The sequence below is a fragment of the Dendrobates tinctorius genome, unplaced genomic scaffold, assembly GCF_039654945.1.
Source record: "Dendrobates tinctorius isolate UK_male_01 unplaced genomic scaffold, ASM3965494v1 ptg000081l, whole genome shotgun sequence".
In the NCBI taxonomy this organism is placed as follows: domain Eukaryota; kingdom Metazoa; phylum Chordata; class Amphibia; order Anura; family Dendrobatidae; genus Dendrobates; species Dendrobates tinctorius.
In genome coordinates this window covers 17,053,334-17,073,566 of record NW_027361749.1, presented here as the reverse complement: position 1 = coordinate 17,073,566, position 20,233 = coordinate 17,053,334, and the positions used below count along the sequence as shown (strand labels likewise).

Genomic DNA, 20,233 nt, shown 5'->3' with positions numbered 1-20,233 from the left:
TTGGACACTGGACACTTTTGGATTGTGTGAGGCCCAATGAATATCTGAGCGCTATGTGACAGGCTCGATGGCACAGCTGTGACCAAAGTGACTAGAGGATAAGGGAGATTTTGAATCTCTGCACACACTTTTGGACACTGGACACTTTTGGATTGTGTGAGGCCCTCTGATATCTGAGCGCTATGTGACAGGCTCGATGGCACAGCTGTGACCAAAGTGACTAGAGGATAAGGGAGATTTTGAATCTCTGCACACACTTTTGGACACTGGACACTTTTGGATTGTGTGAGGCCCACTGATATCTGAGCGCTATGTGACAGGCTCGATGGCACAGCTGTGACCAAAGTGACTAGAGGATAAGGGAGATTTTGAATCTCTGCACACACTTTTGGACACTGGACACTTTTGGATTGTGTGAGGCCCAATGAATATCTGAGCGCTATGTGACAGGCTCGATGGCACAGCTGTGACCAAAGTGACTAGAGGATAAGGGAGATTTTGAATCTCTGCACACACTTTTGGACACTGGACACTTTTGGATTGTGTGAGGCCCACTGATATCTGAGCGCTATGTGACAGGCTCGATGGCACAGCTGTGACCAAAGTGACTAGAGGATAAGGGAGATTTTGAATCTCTGCACACACTTTTGGACACTGGACACTTTTGGATTGTGTGAGGCCCACTGATATCTGAGCGCTATGTGACAGGCTCGATGGCACAGCTGTGACCAAAGTGACTAGAGGATAAGGGAGATTTTGAATCTCTGCACACACTTTTGGACACTGGACACTTTTGGATTGTGTGAGGCCCACTGATATCTGAGCGCTATGTGACAGGCTCGATGGCACAGCTGTGACCAAAGTGACTAGAGGATAAGGGAGATTTTGAATCTCTGCACACACTTTTGGACACTGGACACTTTTGGATTGTGTGAGGCCCAATGAATATCTGAGCGCTATGTGACAGGCTCGATGGCACAGCTGTGACCAAAGTGACTAGAGGATAAGGGAGATTTTGAATCTCTGCACACACTTTTGGACACTGGACACTTTTGGATTGTGTGAGGCCCACTGATATCTGAGCGCTATGTGACAGGCTCGATGGCACAGCTGTGACCAAAGTGACTAGAGGATAAGGGAGATTTTGAATCTCTGCACACACTTTTGGACACTGGACACTTTTGGATTGTGTGAGGCCCAATGAATATCTGAGCGCTATGTGACAGGCTCGATGGCACAGCTGTGACCAAAGTGACTAGAGGATAAGGGAGATTTTGAATCTCTGCACACACTTTTGGACACTGGACACTTTTGGATTGTGTGAGGCCCACTGATATCTGAGCGCTATGTGACAGGCTCGATGGCACAGCTGTGACAAAAGGGACTAGAGGATAAGGGAGATTGGATTGCTTTTAAAAAAGCAGTTTGCAGAGCAGTGGGTAAACAGCAATGCCAGCCTGTCAGGAAGCCTTAAAAGGCAGCCCAACAACCAACACCACTGATACACCACAATATAGCCTCCCCTTGCACTGCACACACAGTGACTGGTGTGTTGTGCAGGCCAAATTGCTAGCAGCAGAAGCAGTTTTTTTTTCTTCTCAGGACAAAAAAAAAAATTGGGATTGCTTTTAAAAAAGCAGTTTGCGGAGCAGTGGGTAAACAGCAATGCAGGAATGTCAGGAAGCCTTAGAAGGCAGCCCAACAACCAACACCACTGATACACCACTATATAGCCTCCCCTTGCACTGCACACACAGTGACTGGTGTGTTGTGCAGGCCAAATCGCTAGCAGCAGAAGCAGTTTTTTTGTCTTCTTCCCTGCCTAACGCTCTCCCTACAGAATCAGCAGCAACCTCTCCCTATACTGAGATCGGCAGAAGTAAGATGGCGGTCGGCGTGCACGCCCTTTTATACCCCCTGTGACGCCCACCAAAGCAAGCCAATCACTTGCATGCCCTTCTGAAAGATGGTGGTGACCCCTGCCTATGTCATCACGTTGCCCACAGTGTCCGTGGATCCTGATTGGCTGAAAAAGAGCGCAAAACAAACTTTTGAAACGCTACTTTGGCGCGTAAGTCGCCGACCTCGTGGCCGACCTCATCCTAGGGTCGGGTTTCGTTTCATGAAACCCGACTTTGCCAAAAGTCGGCGACTTTTGAAATTTTTTGACCCGTTTCGCTCAACTCTATTTATAGTATCCCAATTGTCAGATTTCTAATTCAGCATTCAGTTTATTATGAAAAATATCCAAAAATCATTACTATTGTTCCTTCAAAAATACAAGAAAAATATGTGTGATATCCGGACGTCTTTCAAGTTGGTGCAACTTTTAGTCATAAATGCGTAGTCATAGTATTGTTTAAATGGGAGCATATTGGTGTGTTGATTTTTGCTGTATGTTCATCAGACTTCATCATGCATCCCATTACATACATTTTGTGAACATTATAATAATCAGGGGTGTACATACCGCATGTGCAACCGGTGCGGCAGTACCGGGGCCAGGAGGTGGAGGGGGGCCCCTGCAGGATGGCTAATAATGAGGGCAATCTGGCCTGTTTATCCAGCCCTGAAGCTCCAGCGGGGCCCTGGCCAGATTGCCCTCATGTGCGGCAGGCAGGGAGAGATCCCTGCAGCTCCGCTGTCTGCAAGAGAAAATGGCAGCAAAGCGGAGCTGCAGCGATCCATCCTGCTTCCTGCCCATGCTTCCTGTATCACATGGCAGTCAGCGACACAGCTGGATGACATCATCATTCAGCACCACAGCCGCTGTGCCAGTGATAGGAAGATGCTGGCGATGGCTGCAGGAGAGCATGCTGAGACGTGAGAGGTGCGTAGAGGTGAGAGGTGCTGTGTTTGTGTATACAGATGAGTGGTGGTAATGTGTGCGTATGCATGTGTAGCGCTGCAGGGGAATGTGCAGAGAGGTAAATGGTGCTGTGTATGTCTGTGTGTGTAGGTTGAGGAGAGGGTAATGATGGGGAGAAGGCAATGATGGGGGTGGCGGAGAGGGCAATGATGGAAGTGGTGGGAGAAATGACAATGATGTTGGTGGTGGAATGGGCAATGATGGGGATTGTGGGGGAGGAGGAAATAATGGAGGTTGTGGAATGGGCAATGATGGGGTTTTGGGAAAGAAGACTGATGTGGCAATGGAATGGATATTGATAGGGGTGGTGGGGAGGAGGAAATGATGGTGGCAGTAGAAAGGACAATGATGGGGTGGTCGGGGAGAAGGCAATGATGGGGGTGATGGAGTGGGCACTGATGGGGGTGGTGGGAGAGAAAGCAATGATTGCGGTGGTGGAAAGGACAATGATGGGGATGGTGGGTTAGAAAGCAATGATAGGTATAGTGGGGAAAAGGCAATGATGTTGGTGGTGGAAAGGACAATAATGGGGATGGTGGGGGAGGAGGAAATTATGGAGGTCGTGGAATGGGCAATGATGGGGGGAGAAGACAATGATGGTGGCAGTGGAATAGTATAGCACAGTCCCTTAGTATATAGTACGCTCTCTTATGTCTAACACAGTCCCTTAGTATATAGTGTACTTACTTATTTTGTATAACACAGTCCCTTAGTATATAGTGTACTCAATTATTATGTATAACACCGTCCTTAGTTACATAGTTACCTCTTTAGTTATGTATAACACCGTCCCTTATTACATACCATCCTCTCTAGTTATATATGATACTGTCCCTTATTATATATCCTCCTCTGCTGTTATGTACAGTGCAGTCTCTTACCTAGTGTATTATTGTTATTTTTGTTATTCACAGCGTCCTCTTTTATTACAAAGTCCCCTCTCTTGTTAGATATAAAATTACTGCTGATGGAGGAGCCAGTAACCAGACTACAGTCCATCAGCTTCTTCACTAGAAAAGAAGCTTTCCCATCAATGCTCCATAAGCCATCATTGCATTATACAGCTAACAAGACAGCACAGTATGTAATAAAAAAACAGGGCTTTATATTATCTGATATGTAAGGGACAGTGCTGTACATAACAAGAGAGGGCACTGCATAATAAGTGATGGCAATATACATAATAATGGAAACTATGTAATATATACATGTATGTCTGCTGCTATATATATATATGTATATATATATACAGTATATATATATACATATATATGGTATGTCCGTAAAGTCATGGTGCACTCGTCTTCACCAGTCACTGGAAAGCATAAAAGACAATAGAGATGTGAAATCTGCTCCAAATAAAAGTAAAACTCTCCCAGTTTCATACCTATTCAGTGCAGTTCAATGTGGGCTCCATTTGTTGCCCTACACACATCCAAGCAATAGTGAAGTTCTTGCCACACATGGGTAAGGACTTCTGGGGTAACAGAGTGAATAACACCTGTGATTCTCTGTTTTAAGTGATTAATTTCGTTGATACATTCAATGTACACATGTTGCTTCACATAACTCCATAACTGGAAGAGTTTTACTTTTACTTGGAGCAGATTTCACATTTCTATCGTCTTTTGGTGCTTTCCTGTGACTGGCCAAAAGTGCACCATGACTTTACAGACACACTGTATATATATATATATATATATATATATATATATATATATATATATATATATATACAGTGCCTTGTGAAAGTATTCGGCCCCCTGAAACTTTTCAACCTTTTCCCACATATCATGCTTCAAACATAAAGATACCAAATGTAAATTTTTGGTGAAGAATCAACAATAAGTGGGACACAATTGTGAAGTTGAACGAAATTTTTTGGTTATTTTAAATTTTTGTGGAAATTAAAAAGCTGAAAAGTTTAGGGGAGAAAGAACACAAAGTGGGGACTGTGAATTCATAAATGCATTAATTTTCATTTAGAAATGAAGGGCATTATATTGTACCTATCAATGCCCGTCGTTAAATTATTATTTTGGGGGGATTTTTTAGTGAAACGTTGCATATTACACGTTTCCATGCATTGCTGAGGGATTACTGGGTGACTGGCTGTTCACAGGAGATAAAGGTCTTTTCATTTCTTGGCCCCTGTACTACCTGATGGGGGCCACATTAACCCATACACACTGAAATTATGCAACTTTAAAAGTATACTCTTGTAATATATAAAGATGAGTCCATGTCCATAAGAGTATATTAAAGGATTGCAGTGAATGTTGAATTATAGCTGCATAGATTGAAGAAAGACATACCGTAATGCTCCTTCACTTTACATAATTATGCCTCTGATTTCAAAGTCATACACACTTTTTTCTGCCATATTTTTATGGAGTTATGCATACAAAAATGTTGCTTCCTCTATTTGATGTATTATGGTGATTTGTTCTAGAAGTCCCAGGATTGCACAATTGAAAACCCAGTCTTGAGTGTCAATATATGTACGTATAAGCATATTAAAACTAACACTGTATATACAAGCATTATATATATGGTTTTTGATGTGTTAAATAATTTTTTTGTGATTATGAGGAGAAAAAAAAAGTTTCTTGCCTGGATCCTTTCAACTTCTAGAAAAGTTGCTGTCTGAAAAGCTTTCTCCCAATGCATGAGTTCATTCTCCAGTTCCACAGAAAAGTACAAATCTTCGCCAGATTCTGATTGAACGCCAAAGCAGTGTTTTCGGTGGTCCAAAAGATCACTGTCCTGATGAAAACCTGAAGTTATACAATCTGGCATACATCAAGTAATAATTCTTACATTCCACTGTTTTAATATATATGCAAACCATGATACTTAAAATACAGCCACATCATAAGAAATCTAAGATAATATTAAAAATTACCATATTTTGTATAGGATACATTTCAGTTTTAGACAATAGAAAATAGAAAATATATACTTTGCTAATTAAAAATTATATTTTAATTTAAATAATAACAGCAGCTGGCTACCACTACTAACTCTTTGTCACCCATTTGCATCTTCTGATCCCTGATCGAGTGATGAAATCCCCAGGCCTTTCACACTAAATCACAAACTCCAGCTCTAATGATATCCAGGATGGTTCACGCATGTGTGCAAGGTCATGGCGCACATCATGATGTCATGACACTGTGAACTTTTGCAGACTTTCAAAGCAGAGATCGGAAGATGCAACGAGGATCAGACAGATGACCGCGAAGAGTGGAGGGACCGGACAAGTGAGAAGTAAGGTTTTTCATTTATTTTTTACATATTACATTTATTATGCTCTGTAGTCAGGGGAAAGTAAAATGAGTATGCATTCTATTCAAGAAAATAACATATAAAACAAGTACATAAAATATGGACGTCTGAATTTACTATAGTAACACATATTATAAACATTGTGCATTGAAGCTGTTGGGTTTTGAATTAGCTTGATTACTATTATGGAATTAACTGCTTCGTGACTACCTCTGCTGGGTTTTGTGCATCACCTTTTGTCTACTGTAAGCGGTCTTGAAGGGGTCAGGGCACTTATTACCGTGCAGAGCAATAACTCCTACAGGTAACATCTTTGTGACCTGATTGAATCAGATCCCAATTATGCTAACCCATTTCTATCTTCTAAATGTTGCAATCAATAGCGATTGCTGCATTTAGAAGGTAGTGAGAGGGAGCAGCTGAGTCTAACAGGTGATCTGACAGTGTAAATTTGACAGGTCTCATGCAAATTTAAGTTCCATGCAGGACCTAGTAAAAAAAAGTTAATTTAAAAAACTATTAAAAAAACTCACAAAATAAATTAGAAAAGAAAAAATATTAAACCAATAAATAAGTATATTTATGTAAAAACAAAAAAGGACACATATCAGGCATCTCTACATCCACAATAACCCGACCTATAAAACTGACACACTAGTTAACCACTTTATTGCACACCAAAAAGTAAAAATAAAAACAGGCGCAAAAAAAGTATGCTTTTCTTTATTCCACCAAACAAAAAGTGGTATAAAAAGCAATTAAAAGGTGAAATAGAAATAAAAATGGTGTTACTGAAAACATCATCTTTTCCTGCAAAATACAAGCTTTCATACAAGTCTGTCAGTGGAGAAATAAAAAAAATGATAGCTCACAGAATAAAGCGATGCAAAAACAATTCTTTTTTTATTAAATAGCTTTTATTGTGTAAAAGCAGTGAAACATAAAAAATGATAGAAACGTGGTATCACTGTAATCATATTGACCCAAAGAATAAAGCTGCCTTAACAATTTTAAAAACATGGTGAACGGCGTTAAAAAAATCTCAAACAACAATTTCAGAATTGCTGGTTTCTGTTCATTCTGCCTCAAAAATCTGAATATAAAAAAAATCTAAAAGTGTTGTGTGACTGAAAATGATGCCAATAAAAATGTCATCTCGTCCCAGAAAACGCAAGCCATCACATGATTTTGTTGGGAGAAATATAGAAAAATTATAGCTCTCAAAATATAGCCATGCAAAAACTTGTTTTTTTTTTAGAAAAAAGCCTCTTTTAGTGTGTGACAGAAGCCAAACATAAAAAGTTATATAAATCTGGTATCGTTATAATAGCACTGACCTGAAGAATAAAGTCATCTAAACACTTATACCGCACGAGGAACGGTGTAAAAAACAAATAAAACCAATTATTGACCTTTGTTAATTCTGTCTCACAAGGAGGTTTAGCTCAAATTTATCCTGCGCTCTACGCTGAGCACTTACACTGGGATTTCTGAGTAAATCTCTCAAATACGTGATTCAAAAGGAACCTCTGGTGGAAGCTTGCCTATAATGAGGAAGATGCAACTCTGGACAGCATGTGGCCTTTAATACGGTGGGGTCTGTCTTTTGAAGTGTGCATAAAAGTGCAGTCAGCCATAGTTTTGTGCATCTCTGAATAGTAAGACACAACTGAACAGCAATCAAATAGTGCCCAGAGTAACTTTGCTGCCTCAATATTGTGAATGAATCCCTCAGGGGTGTCATATGAATCATGTCATTTGGAGATTTAGATGAAAATCCCAATGTAAATGCTCAGAATAGAGCGCAGGATAAATGTGATCCAAAATGTTATATAAAATGTTCCCAACAAAAGTTTGAACTCATCCACAAAAAAGCAAGTCCCCATTCAGGTCCCTCATCTGTTAACTGAAATATAGGGGGTTTCACATCATGGGTAGCACAAAGGTTCTGGAAAACAGATATGGCTCCTCGCCCCCCCAAAAGAAATTCAGAAAGTGCTTTGCTCCCAAATCCAAATGACCCCCTCCCTTCTGAGACCCACAGTGTGCCAAACCACATTTAGCATCCACATGTTTGACATTTCTGTAGCAATGTGAGCCTGCCTAATTTACGATAAATGTCTCCAGAAGTGCGAGCTGGGCTCAATGCATGGGCACTACAATGTACTGGTCTGCAATGTACTAGGCACTACAATGGAAAATTTGCAATTTTCACTTAGCATCATCCATTGCTGCTTTTTCTCTGGAAAACGTCCATGGAGTCAAAATCATCACTGTATCTGTAGATAAATTTGCATAGGGGTGTAACTTCCAAAATGGAGTCACTTGAGAGAGGATTCCGCTCCCCTGGCACTTAGGGGCTCTGTAAATGGAGTCTGCAAACTATTCTACTATTATTTGTTCTCCAAGCATCAAATAGCACTCTCATCCTTCCGAGTTTCGCCATATGACAAAGCAGTATCCTACAGCCATATATAGGGTATTGCCATGTTCAGTGGAAATTATGTGACACATTTTGGTGCCATTTGTACTAATTTCCCTTGAGAAAATGTAAAATATACGGCTAAAACAAATTTTTGTGTTAAAAACATAATTATTTTTTTCTCACAGCCCAATGGTATAAAATTCTTTGACACACATGTGGTGTCACTATGATCAATGTACCCCTAGATAAATTCCTTGAAAAGTGTAGTCTGTAAAATGGGATCACTTATGAGGAGTTCTGCTGTTCTGGGACCTCAGGGGCTCTTCCAATGTAACATGGCACCCACAAGCCATAACAGCAAAATCTGCACTGTAACATGGTGCTCCTTCCTTTTGAGTTTTGCACTGTGCCTCAAAAGTAGTTTTTGACTGCTTATGGGGTATTAGTGTACTCAGGAGACATTGCTTGACAAACTGTACTGTTAGTTTTGTCCTATTACCCCTCTTAAATATTAAAACTTAGGGTTAAAGCAACATTTTAGTGTAAAAATAGTAATGTTTAATTTACTTAGCCCCAATGTTATACAAGTTTGTGAATCACCTGAGGGTTAAAAATGATCACTACTCCCTTAGATGAATTCCTTGAGAGGTGTAGTTTAGAAAATGGAATCACTTGTGGAAAGTTTCTGCTGTTTTGACATGTCAGGGGCTCTCCAATTGTGACTCGGTGTCTGCAACCTTTTCCAACCAAAATAGTGTTTCTTTCTTTCCAAGACCTGCCATGCACTCAGACTGTAGTTTTCTACCACATATCATCGTACTCAGGAGAAATTGCACAACAAAGTTTGTGGTGCATTTTTTATTGCTACCCTTGAGAAAATACAAAAAATAGAGCTAAAAGAACTTTTTTTGTGGGGAAAAATGTGTTTTTCTATTTTCACATCTCAACATTATCAAATTATGCAAAACCCCTGAGAGTTAAAGGTGCTCAGCATGCATCTAGATAAACTCCTTGAGGGGTATAGTCTCTAAAATAGGGTCAATTGTGGAGGGTTTCCACTGTTTAGGCACATCAGGGGCTCTCCAAACGTGACATGGCATCTGCTATTGACTACAGTAATTTCACATTTCAAAACTAAATGGTGTTCCTTCCCTTCTGAGCCCTGCCGTGCACCCACACAGTAGTTTTCCAGCATATGGGGTATTGGCATACCCAGGAATATTTGCCTACCAAATTTTATGGAGCACTTACTCCTGTTACCTTTGTGAAAATGAAAAAAATTGGAGCTAAAATAACATTTTTGTTGCAAAAATATATCCAAGAGCAAAAATATAACTACTATTAACTGTTCTATCCCTATCAAGCCAGAGTAACAGTTTGATTGTGATACAGGCACAACACTACTGCAGCTAATCACTGGTTGCACATAGTTGCATCTCTCTCATACCTAGGTTCTCAACAAAACAAATGCCCTTCATAAAGACCATTATTGGTCAAAACTTTGGAATTTATCTTGCCAGGTAAAAATAAATTATTCACTTATTGCATCAAGATCTTCATTCTCTATCATCATTTCGGTACTGAGGTTTTTTGTTTATACTCACCTCAAAGTCATATAGCATAAATTTACATATCACCACGGACACCAGTGATTAAATGCTGGAGTCACATCCATGTGTATTATTTGATCACTGCATGGAAGTAAGCAAAACCTTGCAGGAACCACTACCTGCTCTTTGCAACGTTTTTGAAAATCAAAACCTTCCAAGTCTGTCTATGGGCACTGGTGCATACAGACAGAAGAGGGCCCTTGTGTAAGTATATATGTGCCCTTTGCATCCAACAGTTAATTACAATGTACAGCGCGGAAGACTGCATTAGCCAGAGTGTGTTCACAAGGCCTTATACACAGTCAATAAGGATACCCTTTATCAGCATATGAAAATGTCATCACCTGCTTATGTAGAAAAGGTAATTTAAGCAAGCTCATGCTGCCCTCCTATCCCTTCTCCCAATGCTTGTGTTTCTGGTTTCTGGTAGTCAGGCTGAGGTCTCAAGTTGTACATTTGTGGTCTTATTATCATTATGATCTACTGCTTGTCCTAAACAGACTACTCCTCTTCCTCCTTCATTGCAGCATCAGATATCCATCCCTGATTATGGGCCAAGAAACAACCATAATGAATCATCTGCTTGTTTGCCTACTGAACTGCCACCTGGTCATGTTGTGGTGATGCAATTTGCTATCATATTGGGTTAATGGATTTCACCACCTTTTATGGCAGGCTCCCAGTTTCATTGAAACATATCCATCTGCCATTGTTGTTCACAAAAAAGGATGTTCACCCTGAGCTCTCATGTACAGGAGAACGTGGAATACTCTTTAAATGTGGAGTAGCAATTGTGGACAAGGACAGCACATGTCTTTTGCGGTGCACTACGTCAATGTTTTAAGTGGCAGCAAAATACCACCACAACCAGGATATGTAATGAACCATCTCCAAAGATCAGTAAATCTAGTTCCAACATTAGGCAGAGCTTATGCACTTCCTGATAAGCTATGTTTCTATCAATGTGTCAAGAGTGGGAGAAGAGGGTTGAATTGTGGTGATAAACTTGTAAATAACTCATGAAAGAATAAAGTTATGCTAAATCCAAGCACACCATTGTTTTTCTTGTGAAATTCTCAATACTTTTGATGTGTCATATGACCCTCTTACCATTGAAAAAAATAAAGTTGGATCCAAAATGGCCAACTTCAAAATGGCCGCTATGGTCACCACCCATCTTGAAAAGTTTCCCCCCTTCCATATACTAATGTGCCACAAACAGGAAGTTGATATCACCAAGCATTCCCATTTTATTTAGGTGTATCCATATAAATGGCCCACCCTGCATTTAATTTTGTATATATATACTGCCCAAAAATAAAGAGAACACTAGATGCTCTTACTGAGCAGACACATGGATGTTAGTGACCTTCCTATCATTTCTACCTGTTGGCACAACAGCAGGAGAATTTGAATCACAATCAGTGTTGATTTCACAGAAATGTGACTGACTTGGAGTTACACTTTTTTGTTTAAGTGTTCCCTTTATTTTTTTGTTTTTGAGCAGTATATATATACACATATACATATTCCATATATATATATATATATATATATATATAGTATATGACCTAATTTGTCAAAACAATCTGAAACTTAAAATATGGCTAGTTGCTTTGGGCAACAGAGATATTGTTAATGGGGAGCATAACAAAGATATAGTTTTCCTTTTATACAGTTTTGATAAATCTACTCCATTATTTTTATTATTTTAAGTAGTTTAACACAAGAGAAATGTGTAAGAGTTTTATCTCCATTTACATCCAAGCTTCAGCGAATGGTAGCTCTGAAGAAACTGTTTGGATAAGAATACAATTAGAAAAGAACAGAAATTACACTATTATAGGTGTTTACTATAGGCCACCGGGACAGACTGAAGATATAAATGAACTCTTTTTACATCAGATGTTTATGGTCTCAAAAAACTATGACTTGGTGATCATGGAAGATTTTATCTATCTAGATATTTGTTGGAATCTCTCTCAGTCAAAAGTAATGGCTCCAGAAAATTCTTATCTTCTCTTGCTGACAACTTTATCTTTCAAAAGGTAAAAGAGAGAAAAAGAGGATCTGCAATCTTGGACCTAATTCTTACCAACAGGGAGGAAATGATTGAGAAAGTAAAGGTGGCTAGGTATTTAGGAGACAGCAGTCATGCTATCCTCAAATTTTGGATTACAAGAGGAGGAAGACCAGCGAGGAGGAGGACTTTAAGTGGGATTTCAGAAAAGCAGATTTAAATGGACTCAGAAAGAGAATAGCAAAGATCCAATGGCTGGATGTTCTAAAAGTCAGAAATTTTCAAGAAAGATGGGAGATTTTGCTAAATAAAATTCTCACTGCACAATCAGTAGCAATCGTGAAAAGAAGGACGAATTGGAAGCATTTAAAGAGACCAGGATGGATGAACACATAACATAAACACTTGTTAAAAAGCAAAAAATTAATATTTATTAAATGAAAAGAGGAGTGCATATCTAAAGAAGAGTGTAATGCTGTATGCAAGGAATGTAGGGCTAGCATTAGAAGAGCTGAAGCCAGTAATGAAGTGAGGCTTGCAAGGGAGACCAAAAGCAATAAAAAGGAAAGTCAAATATGCTATAAAATTTTTACTGGATGAAAAGGAAGAGTGAAGTGGTTAAAAAATGATGTTGACAAAGCCAAACTTTTAAATTCCTATTTTGCATCTGTGTTCTCTAAGAAAACATTTGTAATATCAAGTATTAAGAAATGGAGTATGTAAACATTTGATCAGGGTCATTTGGATGTTTTAGGCTATCGTTATGATTTAAAAAGAGAAAACACAGTAGTTTGACAAAAAATGACTTCACCCAACCACTGACCATGAGCGGAGAAAAAGTTTTGGTGTTATTATTCATATTCTCTGAAAAAAAGGCAAAGAAAGCAAAAATTCTGACATGGTATCTAACCTTTGGAGCACATGGGTTGGTAGCAAACAAGTCAGGCCAGACTAATCTAATTTCCTTTTATGATGGAATCACTGACTGGGTGGATAAGGGAAATGTGGTAGATATGGTATATGTCAACTTCAGCATGGCATTTCATAAAGCATCTCATACTATCCTTATTGAAAAAATGACCAAGTATGGGATTGACAAGGCTACGGTTATTTGGATGCATAATTGCTCAGTGATCATACTCAAAGAGTGGTGATAAATTGGAAGAGTATTTCAAGTGGAGCATCGCAAGGCTGTGTTCTAACCCCAGTATTGTTCAACATTTTTATAAATGATCTAGATAAGGCAACTGAAAGTAAACTAATCAAATTTGCAGACGATGCAAGCTAGGAGGAATAGCTAACACTAGAGAAGATAGAACAAAAATTCAGAAGCATATAGATAAGCTAGAACAATGGGCAGTGACTAATAGAATGGTATTTAACTGGGATAAATTGCAAGATTCTACATCTAGGCAAGAAAAACAAAAAATCCATCTACAGATTGGGAGTAATAGAAAGAAGCAATAGAACATGTGAAAAAGACTTGGGTATAGTAATGGGTCACAGCCTGCACATGAGTCAACAGTGTGATGCCGCTGCAAAACAGGCAAACACAGTTCTAGGAGGTATTAGGAGAAAAATAAAGTTTAGATCATGTGAAGGTATTATCCCCCTCTACTCCTCCTTGGTCAGGCCTCATCTGGAATACTGTGTCCAATTTTGGGCAACAATTTTTAAAAAAAAAAAGAGTGGAAAAACTGGTGCAAGTTCATAAAAGGGCTACCAGGACAGTGAGCAGATTGAAAAGTATGTCCTGCAAGGATAGGAAAAAGGATCTCGGAATGTATATCTTGCAAAAAAGAAGGATAAGAGGAAACTTAATTGCTGTCTACAAATTTCTGGAGAGTAGAGTTGAGCGAATTTGTTCAAATTCAGTTCCGAATATGATCGGAATCCAATATTGTTTTTGCAATATTCATCATACACAGCAGAATGTCATTAGAGTCAATGAGAGTAGAAATTACTGAATATGTTTGGAGTCGATCATCAAACATATATTCATCACGAATAGGGTTCGAATATGGCACAAATATGTCAAAATTAGATTCGACGACCAAATCCGAACAAATTCGCTCAACTCTACTGAAGAAATGTCACAGTGTAGAGGGATCATCCTTATTCTCATTTGCACATGGAAACATGAGAAAAAATGGAATGAAACTGAAAGGGAGAAGATGCAGATTAGGTATTAGGAAAAACTTTTTGACAGTGAGGGTGATCGATGAGTGGACCAGGCTGCAACTAGAAGTGGTAAATTATCCTTCATTGGAAGTCTTCAAACAGAGGTTGGACAGACATCTGTCTGAGATGGTTTAGTGAATCCTGCATTGAGCAGGGGGTTGAACATGATGACCCTGGATGTCCCTTCCAATTCTAACATTCTATGATTCTACGATACATAATAATGTATTAATTTCTGTGATGATGAGCTCTAGACTGTTCTACTGAACATGTTATTGCTATGTAAGAAATAGAAAATAAATATGTTTTTGAACATCTCAGAATCCTTACCTTAAAAATTTTAAACATTATTTCATATACTGAAAACTTTTTTTCTGCCCGCATCCAGTCCCATGTTGTTACCTTAGTTAAAAACAGACATAATTAAATAACAGATACAACCATGGCAATAATATTTATGTCTATGGAATTTTAAAAACTATGCATACTGAATGTGCTCAACTATATGTTACTTACAGGAGGTGAATTGAATTTATAAAGTGATGATCCTCTAAGGGACAGAAACTTTGGTGAATACGTATGGTCTTGAAGATTTTCTTGCTCCCGTTCCTCAACCCAGCCCATGTGTATTATCTGTCAGTAATAAAAAATACACTGGTTCTTTAGCTGATTTAAACTGTAATTTGGATAAAAACAGACTTTATCTGAAAATAATCTAAAGATATGAGATTGTAATATTTCCAAATTTTATTACAATGATCTTCAACATATTTACGTTGTTGCAACAAGAAGACGAAAAATGATAATGATGGCCTAATGGTTTCCTTAAATAGCAATCATATTTAGGATGTTGCCAGAAAGCTCAGTGCTTGACATAAACAACACAACTCTTATCCTATTTGTATATTTTGAGTAATATTAAATTTTCAATCTTTATTAGAATCTTTTTTCACATGGGTATATTTTGGTTAGTGTTTTGCACCAGTTATTGTAAGACCAAGGATAAGCTTACACAGGAGTATGAGAAATCACATGTTTTCAATCCAGAAAACTCAGATAATTTTTCAATTGTATTGTCACCCATATGCCATCAGTATGTCTGCTTTTGTCACCCATACAACCATAATTAAAAATTGTACAAAGGTAAATACAGGTTCCTATGTTAATAATTGCAATAGATCCCAAAACCATAAAATGGGTATCAGTACTGAATATGATTTTTTTTGCACATCCTTTGAAATGTAAATATGTTTTATTTGAAAATGGATGGGACTAGTACAGGCTGTGCTTTTTTCATACAGACCACTAGTCCCTGTCTCATTCAGGTGAACTAACATTTTGATTAAAATTGGCCCTAGTGTTGTCTGCAGACAGTTTGGTTTTTACAATAACAGCACTTAAAACAAATATATACATTAACCAATGCATAGCTCAAATTCATTTATTCAGTAATGTAATAATTACACTTCTTCACTGATCTGCTCACTGCACTTCTTTACTCTTCCATATTTTCTTATAGTACAAAAAATTCTAAATATCTCATACTGATAGTAAAGTGAATCACTTCAGCAGTTTCAGCATAATCATCAGTGTATTGGCTACTCATATAAACAATAACTACTAAGCATATTTTCTAAAAGGGTGTATGCTAGGTCCTTGGCTTGGAGTGGACCACAGGTGAACAGCTGAAATTCCTGGTGGGCCCTATGCAGGAGTGAAGCCCTCACCCATTATTTGAGCCTTTAGCACAGTACACTTAATGCCCAATATACAGACAGAGGCCGCATTTGCCATCTCATCATTTCTTTAACAAACTATCCAGTTTATTATTATATGTATATACACTGGCTAAGAAGACATGAAAGAGAAGTAGCAGATTCTGAGCATCATGTAATGTTTGAATGATTCTGAAAAATGTGTCACCAGAATCAACATCATCATTGGTCCCCTAGAATCCCAGCCTAACACTGGTAGGTCTGAAACTAATATTAGCCTGCTCTCTAAACGGTGTACGATAGAAATCAGAAAAAGGTGCTTCTTTAATTTTAACAACCTGTGAGGAAGAATATAGCAAAGACAAAAAAATTAGGTGGTAGAGAGGCCTTTTATGACATCAAATTGGTAAATGCAGATGGGCTCATAGCCCTCGTGACCTAAGTAGTAACCAGCCATGGTGAAACATTAGGTTTACAAAAAGCCAAATAACTTTTGAAACAGTAGAAAAAAATGCAATTCTTCATCTCGACAAATTTAATCTAAGTGATTTTAAAAGTTTGAGCAAGAACTGATAATAACAACTTCACACAGCAATTGAAATATTAAAGAAGTTATGTCACAAGCAAAAGTATATTTTAGTCAACAGATCTTGGAATAAAAACAAACTCCAAGTTGGATCTGATTAAATAAAATGTTCCTGTGCTGAGATAATCTTATAAATGTGCCCCTGCTGTGTACTGTGTAATATCTGTGTCTGACCGTGCAGGGACATGATCTGATCATACCACAGCTCCTGGGCAGGGGAAGAGGCAAAAGAGAGTACACAGACATTACTGCAGGGGATCATAGCTGATTCTTTTTGTGAGGTAAAACTTTTCTCTCCCTATTTTTAAACAAAATTTCACTTCAAAGAAAGAATTGTCTGTGATCCCCTGCTGTAATGTCTGTATACTCTTTTGTTTCCAAGCTGGTCCAGTAACTGTGGTGTTATCCAATCTGTTCCGGCACTGTCAAACACAGCCATTACACTGGGGCACATTTATAAGATTATCTCAGCACAGGAACATTTTTTGTAAACATATCCAATTGTGAATTTTATTTTTATTCCAAGATCTGTTGATTAAAATATACTTTTGGTAGTAGCACAACCCTTTTAAGTAAAGATAACCATTTCTTTTGCTTGCTTTTAATCTTACAACCCTATGAAAACCTTATTAAAATGCACTATCAAAATAAAAGATTTGACATTATCAATGTTAGCAAAAACAGTAAAGTAAAAATCCTGGTGGATCTCTAACACCACAGGGCTGAAATGTATTTCACATCTGTTGTCTCAAGAGGACTATTACAGAATGATTTGCTATTGATCTTACAGCTCTATAGCACTGCGCTCATACTTTCGGCATATTCTACTATAAATCCGACTTTGTGGTTGACTAAAGGAGAAAACATTCATTAGATTGCATTTATTTTTGTCCCTAGGTGCATAGAAGTGCATTGACAGGATCTGACTTAAATATTTGTCAGAGTTATGTGCTATGAGTGTGATGGACATTTCATCTAATATCGCTTTTTATAACCTGAGATTTGCAGGAAGATCGGTATAATTCTGCTTCGCTTAATGTTTTTATGTAAAGTTCGTTACATTTTGACTTTTTTCTGCATTTAACCTAGGTAAATGCTGCATAGATTTTATTGCTTAGCAACCCGTTTTTACATTGAAATTCTTGCAGTTTAAAGGAACAATAGCTCCTAAACATAATGCTTGATCCAACAGAGAAGAGATAATTGCGGAGGAAGACTCCAATTTCTGCACAAAACAAAAAAAACATCTTTCAACATCTCGGTACGTAACATTCTACCGAGTGACTGAAAGAAGAATAGGCTTTTCACGGTTGAGAGTTATGACAGCTGGCCCTCCGTCCACCTACTAATCACTATGAAAAGTGCAGTACTTTAAACATTTAAATCAAAATGCTAATTGTCTATTATGATCCCTGTTTGCCATTGTACTATTTAAACGTTATAGAAACATTCGGAGCACTTAACCTCAAATTACTGATCTTTGCTGGCTGAAGCAATCTCCAAGCAATACTTCACTTTTTGACATCATTTCACAGATTTTATCCACAATACTTGTTTTGTTTAGTAATTCAGCAAATACTTTGCTCTAATTATATTGTACTAGAATCACATGATGGCTTATAGTATTCATCCACGTTTAAAGCAGCAATTAAAATTTCAGCTTGTAGACAGAAAGTTTTTTAACCTTTAAAGGGTTATTTTTATGTATGTAGCTGATTGTTACTGGACAGTGCGTGTGAAAACAAGCACTTTTGCATCTTACTGTTTAACCCCTTAATGACTGGGCAATTTTTAGCTTTTGCGCTTTCGCTTTTTCTTCCCCTTATTCCAAGTGACATAACTTTTTCATTTTTCCATCGACAAAGCCGCGTGAGGACTTGTTTTATAGAGGACGAGTTGTACTTTTGACAGACTCCATCCATTTTATCATGTTATATAGTGGAAAGTGGGGAAAAAATTCCAAGTGCAGTGAACAAGCAAAAAAAAGCGCAATTCTCCAACTGTTTTTATTTATTTTTATTTACAGCACTCATTTCACGTAAATGGTACCTGGCAATATAATTCTCCATGTCAGTATGGTTATAAAGATACCAACTATGCATAGTTTTTGTTTTATTTTAGTGAAAAAAGATCAGAAATTTCTAATAAAACATTTTTTTGTTTGTGACTCCATTTCTCAAGAGCAGTAACATTTTCAATTTTTGGGATATGGAGCTTTCTGAGTGCTTGTTGTTTGCACCCCGAGCCAATGTTTTTATTGATATAATTTTGGGGTAGATGTTTTTTATTGCCTCTCATTACATTTTTTACATTTTTTTGTATTGTTGCTGTGGCAAAAAACACAATTCTGGCATTTTGATCTTCTTTCTTGATGCACTGCTTACTGATCAGAATTTTAATTTATTTTATAGATTACAGTTTACACACTGGCGCTAGTCCACTCAGAAGGAGAAAGGTACGCAGATCCCAGATGCGGCTGGTGAAGGACAAGCTCTGTGCCGGTGCATGTTAAAAAATGCTAAGCTTATAAACAAAGATAGTTCACGGCGCTATACTGAGATACTAGAAAAAAAGAAATTCGGTTGCTGGATACTCACTTAATAATAATAATCTTTATTCTTATATAGCGGTAACATTCCACACCACTTCACAGTTTGCACACATTATCATCACTGTCCCTGATGGGGCTCACAATCTAAATTCCATATCAGTATGTCTTTGGAATGTGGGAGGAAACCCACACAAACACAAGGAGAACATACAAACTCCTTGCAGATGATGTCCTTGGTGGGATTGAAACCCAGGACCCCAGCGCTGCAAGGCTGCAGTGCTATCCACTAAGCCACCGTGCTGCCCTAAATGCCCTTGCTTAATGAAAAGTGATGTCAGGTGGATCTCGCTCTCAGATATATTGCATCCGTTAAGGAAAGATGCTGCTGAAGAAATGGTAAAGGTGTAGGACTGAGTTATCTGTTGTGTACTTGTAGTGGACTCGACTGTACTTGTGGTACACTCACTTGAGTTTGATTGTCCAATCAAGAATCCTGCTGTAAATGATGAGTACAGCTCATGCCAAAGTGGCAGGGTTTGAGGCACTTAGGTTTGGAGTGCTAGTTGTAAAAAGGATTTTGTGTTAAGTATCAAAATGAATAAGGCTGCTTAATTTGCAGATAGGAACCACACTTACTGCGGGGTAAGCTGAACCATAGGGTAGAGGTGGTGGCTAATCCAATAGAGAGAGGCACTTGCACAGGTACTGAATTACAGATGGACATTAGTTAAATTGAGTAATAACAATAATAATAATAATCTTTATTTATATAGCGCCAACATATTCCGCAGCACTTTACATTTTGCAAATTGAATGCTTGTTGCTAGAAAGAGGTGCTGTAATCCGTGCACTTACTTGTGATGGCTGGTGCTCGTTGGGGCAGGATGGGTGCTGCTGCTCAGTGGTGGAGATACTGAGGCAGAATCAGCGCGTGGAGGACGCTGACACCTCGCACGCTCCGGTTGGAAGCAGTGCTGAGGGATGCAGC

The 20,233-nt window shown here is 38.3% G+C and overlaps 1 protein-coding gene across 2 annotated transcripts in view; it reads right to left on the bottom strand.

Moving 5' to 3' along the window:
* SNTG1 (syntrophin gamma 1) overlaps positions 1–20,233 on the bottom strand; it is a 957,068-nt gene that overhangs the window by 28,137 nt on the left and 908,698 nt on the right. For both annotated transcript variants that reach the window (XM_073583787.1, XM_073583788.1), the window contains 3 exons: positions 14,910–15,026; positions 14,724–14,795; positions 5,483–5,635 (listed from right to left, as the gene is read on the bottom strand). In XM_073583787.1, coding sequence (XP_073439888.1) covers positions 5,483–5,635; positions 14,724–14,795; positions 14,910–15,026 — 342 coding nt within the window. The remainder of the gene's footprint in view (positions 1–5,482; positions 5,636–14,723; positions 14,796–14,909; positions 15,027–20,233) is intronic.